This window comes from Mandrillus leucophaeus, unplaced genomic scaffold, assembly GCF_000951045.1.
Source record: "Mandrillus leucophaeus isolate KB7577 unplaced genomic scaffold, Mleu.le_1.0 Scaffold927, whole genome shotgun sequence".
NCBI classification, from domain to species: Eukaryota; Metazoa; Chordata; class Mammalia; order Primates; family Cercopithecidae; genus Mandrillus; species Mandrillus leucophaeus.
Window position 1 is genome coordinate 663,800 of NW_012110108.1, and position 9,477 is coordinate 673,276.

Consider the following 9,477-nt stretch of genomic DNA (forward strand, 5'->3'; position numbering starts at 1 on the left):
GTTTTCCCTAGTCTTGTTGTATTCTAGGCCCCCACCAGAATATAGGCTTTTTCTAGCCTACTCCTCCAAATTGTTTCAGCTTCTGCCCAGTATTGACTCTTAAAGCTGCTTCCGCATTTTCGAGGGTTTATAATTAGCAACATGTGTGTTCCTGGAAAAAGTTGAATGCGGTTAAGATCTTGCCTGCAAAGACTGTGTGCTGGCAGACCTGTTGAGATATCCCATGGGGAAATGAGTGAAAGTATATTTGTTTCAAAAGTGAAGACTGATTGCTTCTGAGAGGCTGTTTGAACTATGCATTGAATTGAACATATTAGCAAAATATGCAAACAGCAAACTATTTTCTAGCTGTTGGTTTGATGGAGTCAGTAATTTGGTAATTTAGACATGGGAGATTCATGGAGGATACCACAGCATTTAGGTTATGGTGATTTACTGTGAAGTGTCATTCATTTATATCATGTTTGAGCACTGGCCAAATCGGTTTATTAAAGGAGAGATAATAGAAACAATGACAAGGCCAGCCACACCCATCCCAAGGGAGTGTTCGTCCACTGCTCTACATTTCCCCACAAACTTCATGGCTGTAGCAGATTCTCTCATGGAACCTTTTTCTCAATGGTCTCTCTGAAACCTCTCTTCTCAGCCATATGTTTACAGTTTGTTCTCAAAATTGCCAACAATTGAGGTTCATTAGCCCCTTTTGAACTTGGGTCCACAGGGCTTCTTTAGCTTCTTCAGGAAATTGATCCCATGTGCCTGCTCTAAAAAGAGCAGATAAAACCTGTGTTACTGTAGCTAACAAAGAAACTGCAAAGATGCCCATCCCCTGCCATCTAAGAACTTCATAATCTTTCTTAGAACATAAATTTTAAGAAATTTGCTGCCTCTCAGAGTATTTTCTTCTAATTCAATAACTGCTATGGACTCTGTTTTACTTTTTTATTACACATGTGAAGGTCTGTGTCTCTCAGGAACTATGATTTGATTCTGGATTGGATTCCTAGAATGGAAAATAATATCCTCTTTTTCTTGGTTAAGTTACACAAACTTAGATACTTTTCTTAAGAGAAAGGTAAAATGTGGATGGAAGCCAATGGAAAACATGTTAAAGTTTATACCACTCAAAGATCCATGTGGCACATCTCATCTTTGATTTACCTCTTAGGAACAACAAGGTAAACAGTATACTATAGTCATTCAGATTGTCAAAGGTATGAGCATCATATGTTTTTAAAGTCACTGATTTTATCATTCTATAAATGTGGATGATGAAATGATAAACTGTGAAAATCTGGAAGAAAATGCAGTACTTGCCAAAGACCACAGGTTAGTATAAACAAGGAAAAGAGGGCTGTGGGAGATCCAGGTCAATGTTTAACATCATCTAGGACCTCCAAAAACTGTATGGAAAGATGGGAAGGTTGACAAGAATGATTGTAATATAATTTTTCTAATCCACATGCATGTAAATTAGAAGGACCCCTTTATATTATATTTGCCTCTTAATCAGAAAAATCTAAAGATGCACTCACGATACTACCACCAAATTTTCCTTCCCTGAGAATTACCACTTTATCCACAAAGAACTTGTACTGTCAAAAACTTTTTCTGGTTTCTGTAAGACAAGAATAGAAAACAGGAGAGTCTGGGTCATGATAAACTGTCATCCTTAGTTGCATTTGAGGACTCTAAGACTGAGCAAAATCCATTCTGTGATGCTGCTTACAGAGCTCTCAAAATTTCTCAGAGACATATCTCAAATCAGTGCCTGGAAGACTCTGAATGTGGCAGAGAAACATATAATAAAATATTAAATAACATGACTTATTGATGCTTGAGCCTTGTTCATGTAGCGGAAAAGGCTCACAATATGAAATGAGATGATCTTCAGCATTGCCTGTGTAGGGAAATTCCTACCTGTTTCTGAAACAAGGATGTCAGAGTTTTGGACAGTAATGGAGATAAGGATCTGTAGCAGATATCCACTGAAGCATCAAATAGTGCAGAGAAAGGAAAGAAAGAAACAGGAAAGCACAGAAAACAGAATGAGGTAGAGAGATGTGTGCCAAAAGCACAGAAGTAGGAGAGCTTATAATACAGTCAAGAGAAAGTACTTTACATGTGAAGATTTTATAAACCTTTGAAAGGAAACAACAGGTTCAAAAACTTCTGTTTTTCTGAAAAAAAAAATCATGAGTAGTTATTCTATAATAAATTTCCTTAAGTGCCCAGGAACAGGTCAACTTGAGAAATGAAAAAGGTCACTTACACAAAAGATATGGGGCTTACATGAAGCCAAGTGCAGCCCAATGGGACACTGGTTTGGGCCATCTGGATGGTGAGCAATGTATGACCCGATTCTGTTCGTTAAAATAAATTTTATCTCTCCTACTCTAAGAAACTCTTCAGTTTTCATCATTCTCACCTTTTGCCTTTAGGTTTTCCGAAGGTCAACAATGAAAAACAGAACGATGTTTGGTGAGTTTATTCTGCTGGGCCTTACAAATCAACCTGAACTCCAAGTGATGATATTCATCTTTCTGTCCCTCACCTACATGCTAAGTGTCCTAGGAAATCTGACTATTATCACCCTCACCTTACTAGACCCCCACCTCCAGACCCCCATGTATTTCTTTCTCAGGAATTTCTCCTTCTTAGAAATTTCCTTCACGTCCATTTTTATTCCCAGATTTCTGACCAGCATGACAACAGGAAATAAAGTTATCAGCTTTGCTGGTTGCTTGACTCAGTATTTTTTTGCCATATTTCTTGGAGCTACCGAGTTTTACCTCCTGGCCTCCATGTCCTATGATCGTTATGTGGCCATCTGCAAACCCTTGCATTACATGACTATTATGAGCAGCAGAGTCTGCATACAGTTAGTGTTCTGCTCCTGGCTGGGGGGATTCCTAGCAATCTTACCACCAATCATCCTCATGAGCCAGGTAGCTTTCTGTGTCTCCAACATTCTGAGTCACTATTACTGTGACTATGGGCCTCTCATGGAGCTTGCCTGCTCAGACACAAGACTCTTAGAACTGATGGTCATTCTCCTGGCTGTTGTGACTCTTGTGGTTACTCTAGTACTGGTGACACTTTCTTACACATACATTATCAGGACTATTCTGAGGATCCCTTCTGTCCAGCAAAGGACAAAGGCCTTTTCCACTTGTTCCTCCCACATGATTGTCATTTCCATCTCTTATGGAAGCTGCATGTTTATGTACATTAATCCTTCTGCAAAAGAAGGAGGTGCTTTCAACAAAGGAATAGCTGTACTCATTACTTCAGTTACTCCCCTGTTGAATCCCTTCATATATACTTTAAGAAATCAGCAAGTGAAACAAGCTTTCAAGGACTTGGTCAAAAAGATTGTGAAACTTTAAAAAAGGAGATTACACTTCAATAAAAAATATATTTTCACTTAACAAATATGCATTGAATGTCTGTATTTCCAGTGCTAAATTGGCCCTTGAAGATAAAAATAGGAAAAGTATATGTCTTAATTATAGTCTAGAATTAAGGAAAGATATATAAATGGTAAATTTATGTAATAAATTTACAAAAAACAAAATGACATTTTAATTGTTATTAGAGAAGAGTGAATGGGGATCCAAAAAGGAACAGCTAGAAAGAATTAGTTCTGTTTTCCATAAATTATTTGAAATTTAAGAAGCAAAACATATTGCTTATTTAGAAGATTAGGAGGATAAGAATTTAGAGTGAAAAAGGAAACCAGATCATAAAAGTATGTAATTACAACTACTGAGTTAGTTGGCTTTCATGAGTCAAGAAAAATTTTCAGAATTGTTCTGAGGAGAATGTAGTATCAGCATTGTTCTTCAGCATGGAGCCCTGGAGACTATGTTTCTATCTAGGAGTGAATAATTTTGATTCTCCACCCATTTTTCATTTATATTTCAAATGTAACCATTGCAACTTCCATCCTTTCATAAGAGGAAAATAAAAGAAAAAATATATATTTAGTCTACTTTTCTCCAAATGAGGAGAAAATTCTTAAGATTTTTGTCAACTTACATGTCCATTTTCTAGTTTATGGTTAAAACAGGTTTCTAGAGGCAAGTTTAGAAGACTTTCATTCTCCTAGACAAAATCTATTGTTTCTTTTCTTAGGTGACATGTTTTAAGTTAATGGTGTGAGATCTATTTTCTCTCTCTTTGATAGTTTCTGGTGATCTTTTCCTTCCTATTGTGATTTTATTTTCATCTTTTTGTTTCACTTTATTAGATATTAGAAAAGAAAATTCTGTTATCTGGCTCTACTTCTTTAACTTTCCTCCAAATTTTTGCTTTTGTTTTTAACATAAACCATGAATGACCTGTTTATAAAGTGAAAAAGAATATAAAGTGTCAGTGCAATTTTATATCTAGAATGTTCCAAATTATGAGTCTTGAAAAAACAACTAGAAATAGACTATCCTACCAAAAACTTTACACATGGATTCGAGGCCATGACAACTTGAATTTGAATAGGTAGTGGTAGTGTCCAACTTCAATGGAAGAAGGGACTTTTTTTTTAATCTGAGCACCTGTACACAGTTTAATAATATCTTAACAAATTGCAGGAGTTTTGTTACTATTTGGGGTAGAAGTGGAACATAATCTGGTATTGTCACACACTTTATATGTGGTAATGTGTTGAGTAGAATGAGGTACTTCTCAAGCATTTAAGGAACAAGCTAGATTGAACTGATTATGATAGCAAATTCTCAGAGCCACAGAAAATATTGGAGAATGTATAATATTTTTGAAAAAATATTCTATGTAAAGCTGTTGCTATCTTTAATATCTTGTTTTCTTTGGTTGCTAGCTAGAGATTAGTGATAATATTCAATATATTCCAAATTTAATGCACTACAAGAACAACAAGTGTTCTTGAATAGCCACATCTGAATCATTAAGTTCCCCTACATCCATCTACCAAAACCAATGGTACAGTGGGAGCAATGTCATAGAGTGGCTTAAAACATAGGCTTTATTTCAAATTCCAGCTTTTCAACTTTCTGCCAAAGTTACCTGGGGATAGATAGTTACTTGATCTCTCTAAGGCTCACCTCTGTCAACTCTAAAATGTTTACAATAATAGTGTCTATCTTATAGTTTTGAGCATTCAGTGAGAAAACAGATGTAAAATATTTAAAAACAGCCAGTATTTATTGTGTTTAATAAATGATATCTAATATAGCTATATGATAATTATAAACCATATCTTTTTCAAGGAACTGGAGCTTAACTAGAAAGAAGGTATTAAATTGGTTGGTTTAATATAGCTGGGACTGTAAAAATGTTGGCCATTGTACTTGAAATCCATCCACACAAGGCCAGCATATTCCTGCTCTTCACACATCCAGTTGCATGCTAGGTAGCTGGGTCAGCAAAGATCTTACCTACACTTCAGATAATGCCATCAAAATACTTGGCAGCAGGTTATAAGAACTGGGCTAGCATCAACTTCATTGCCCTAGATATCTATGGGGGAAAGGGGATGTATTAACGTGCTGAGACAAGGTAGCAAGGTACTTTGTGTAAGTTAGTGTTTAAGATCACTAGGCAAGATGTCACTCAGCATTCTTTATATAAGCATTTGGAAATGAATAGGGAAAAGAATGTATCACCTTCTAAATGAGCTCATCAAAAAAAAAAAAAAAGCAAGTCATATTCTTCTAAAACTGTTCATCTAGTCTGGCTTTATGTTAATTCATACTTGGAATGTAATCCAAGTCACAGATAAACAAAAGGAATGACTTCACAGAGTCTGGTGCTGAGCTACCAGAATATTCAGTATCTAAATATATGAAATGGTGAGTTTTATTCCTCATGTCACCAATGTGGACAAGAATTAAAAGAAACAGCTTTAGCTGACTAACATTCTCAGAATAATATTATATCAGTGCTAGGGTGAGCAGATTATGAAAATGAGTAAGAGCCAATCTGCTACATTTGAGTGCTCACTCTTCCATTGCCTGTCTTTAAAGTCACCAGAGCTTGTGGATGTATGGATTACAAATCTAAAGAGGTAGCCTTCCAGCATCATTTCTTGCAAAGAGTTTTAAATAAAATTCAAAACAATAAAATATAATTTTTTAATTTTTTTATTTCAGCTGGGATCAGTGGCTCACACCTCTAATCCCAGCTCTTTGGGAGGCTGAGGTAGGTGGATCACTTGAGGTCAGGAGTTCAAGAACAGCTTGGCCAACACAGGGAAACCCCACCTCTACTATTACATTGATGCAAAAGTAATTGTGGTTTTTGCTACTAAAGATAATGGCAAAAAGCAGAACTACCTTTGCACCAAGCAAATAAAAATGCAAAAATTAGCCAGGCATGGTGATGTGTGCCTGTAATTCCAGCTACTGGGGAGGCTGAAGCACGAGAATCACTTGGAGTACAAGTGGCCTTTTGTTACATCAATGAATTAAATAGTGGTGAATTCTGAGATTTTAGTGCACCTGTCACCCAAGTAGTATACATTGGACCTAAGGTGTAGTTTTTTATCTCTAGCCCCCTCCCATCATTCCCCTTCTGACTCTCTAAAGTTCATTATACCACACTGTATGCCTTTGCATACTCATAGCTTAGCTCCCACTTACAAGTGAAAATATACAGTTTTTGGTTTTCCACTCCCATATTACTTCACTTAGAATAATGACTTCCAACTCCACCCAAATTGCTGCAAAAGACATTCTTTTGTTCCTTTCCAGGCCAGGTGCAGTGGCTTATGCCTGTAATCCCAGAACTCTGGGAGGCCGAGGAGGGCACATCACTTGAGGTCAGGAATTCGAGACCAGCCTGGCCAACATGGTGAAACCCTGTCCCTACTAAAAATATAAAAATTAGCCTGGTGTGGTGGCACAAGCCTGTAGTTTCAGCTACCTGGGAGGCTAAGGTATGAGAATCACTTGAACCAGGGAGGCAGAGGTTGTAGTGAGCCGAGATCATGCCTCTGCACTCCAGGCTGGGCAACAGAGCAAGACTCTGTCTCAAAAAAAGATAAAATCAAATAATAAAAAATGTTGTTTCTGAGTTGTTGAATCTGGGGGCACGTCCAAGATGGCTGAATAGGAACAGCCCCAGCCTCCAGCTCCCAGCGTGAGTGACACAGAAGATGGGTGATTTCTGCATTTTCAACTGAGGTACCAGGTTCATCTCACTGGGGAGTGCCAGACAATCAGTGCTGCTCAGCTGCTGCAGCCCGACCAGCGAGAGCTGAAGCAGGGCGAGGCATTGCCTCCCTGGGAAGCGCAAGGGAGAAGGGAATTCCTTTTCCTAGCTAGGGAAACTGAGACACACAACACCTGGAAAATCAGGTTACTCCCACCCTAATACTGCACTTTACCAAGGGTCTTAGCAAATGGCACACCAGAAGATTATATCCCACACCTGAGCTGGAGGGTCCCACGCCCATGGAGCCTCCTTCATTGCTGGCACAGCAGTCGCAGATCTAACTGCAAGGTGGCAGCAAGGCTGGGGGAGGGGCACCCGCCATTGATGAGGCTTAAGTAGGTCAACAAAGCCCCCAGGAAGCTCGAACTGGGCGGAGCCCACTGCAGCTCAAGGAGGCCTGCCTGCCTCTGTAGACTTCTCCTCTGGGGACAGGGCATAGTTAAACAAAAAGCAGCAGAAACCTCAGCAGAGGTAAATGCCCCTGTCTGATAGCTTTGAACAGAGCAGTGAATCTCCCAGCATGGAGGTTGAGACCTGAGAATGGACAGACTGCCTGCTCAAGTGGGTCCCTGACCCCTGAGTGGCCTAACTGGGAGACATCCCCCACTAGGTGCAGACTGACACCTCACACCTCACACAGCGGGGTACACCCCTGAGACGAAGCTTCCAGAGCAAGAATCAGACAGCAACACTCGCTGTTCAGCAATATTCTATCTTCTGCAGCCTCCATTGCTGATACCCAGGCAAACAGGGTCTGGAGTGGACCTCAAGCACATTCCAACAGACCTACAGCTGAAGGTCCTGACTGTTAGAAGGAAAACTAACAGACAGAAAGGACACCCACACCAAAACCCCATCAGTACATCACCATCATCAAAGACCAAAGGCAGATAAAACCACAAAGATGGGGGGAAATCAATGCAGAAAAGCTGGAAATTCAAAAAATCAGAGTGCATCTCCCCCTCCAAAGGAATGCAGCTCATCACCAGCAATGGAACAAAGCTGGATGGAGAATGACTTTGACGAGTTGAGAGAAGAAGGCTTCAGTTGATCAAACTTCTTAGAGTTAAAGGAGGAACTACGTAACCAGCACAAAGAAACTGAAAACCTTGAAAAAAGAATGGAAGAATGGATAACTAGAATAATCAAGGCAGAGAAGACCTTAAAAGAACTGATAGAGATGAAAACCATAACACAAGAATGATGTGACAAATGCACAAGCTTCAGTAACAAACTCAATCAACTGGAAGAAAGAGTATCAGCAATTGAAGATCAAATGAATGAAAAGAAGTGAGAAGAGAAGCGTGGAGAAAAAAGAGTAAAAAGAAATGAACAAAGCCTCCAAGAAGTATGAGATTATGTGAAAAGACCAAATCTACGTCTGATTGGTGTGCCTGAAAGTGACGGGGAAAATGGAACCAAGTTGGAAAACACTCTTCAGGATATCATCCAGGAGAACTTCCCCAACCTAGTAAGGCAGGCCAACATTCAAATTCAGGAAATACAGAGAACACCACAACGATACTCCTCGAGAAGAGCAACTCCAAGACACATAATTGTCAAATTCACGAAAGTCGAAATGAAGGAAAAAATGTTAAGGGCAGCCAGAGAGAAAGGTCGGATTACACACAAAGGGAAGCCCATCAGACTCACAGCAGACCTCTCAGCAGAAACTCTCCAAGCCAGAAGAGAGTGGGGGCCAATATTCAACATTCTTAAAGAAAAGAATTTTCAACCCAGAATTTCATATCCAGCCAAACTAAGTTTCATAAGTGAAGGAGAAATAAAATCCTTTACAGACAAGCAAATGCTGAGAGATTTTGTCCCCACCAGGCCTGCCCTAAAAGAGATCCTGAAGGAAGCACTAAACATGGAAAGGAACAACCGGTACCAGTCATTGCAAAAACATGTCAAAATGTAAAGTCCACCGATACTAGGAAGAAACTGCATCAACTAGCAAGCAAAATAACCAGCTAATATCATAATGACAGGATCAAGTTCACACATAACAATATTAACCTTAAACGTAAATGGACTAAATGCTCCAATTAAAAGACACAGACTGGCAAATTGGATAAAGAGTAAAGACCCATCAGTCTGCTGTATTCAGGAGACCCATCTCATATCCAAAGACACACATAGGCTCAAAATAAAGGGATGGAGGAAGATCTACCAAGAAAATGGAAAACAAAAAAAGGCAGGGGTTGCAATCCTAGTCTCTGATAAAACAGACTTTAAACCATCAAAGATCAAAAGAGACAAAGAAGGCCATTACATAATGGTAAAGGG

The 9,477-nt window shown here is 39.1% G+C and overlaps 1 protein-coding gene across 1 annotated transcript; it reads left to right on the forward strand.

Annotated features, from left to right (window-relative positions):
• Positions 1-2,437: 2,437 nt before the first annotated feature.
• LOC105532003 (olfactory receptor 6C4) lies at positions 2,438-3,476 on the forward strand. The gene has a single exon (XM_011970062.1). The coding sequence runs from the start codon at positions 2,460-2,462 to the stop codon at positions 3,387-3,389; it is 930 nt and encodes a 309-aa protein (XP_011825452.1). The 5' UTR covers positions 2,438-2,459; the 3' UTR covers positions 3,390-3,476.
• Positions 3,477-9,477: the final 6,001 nt, after the last annotated feature.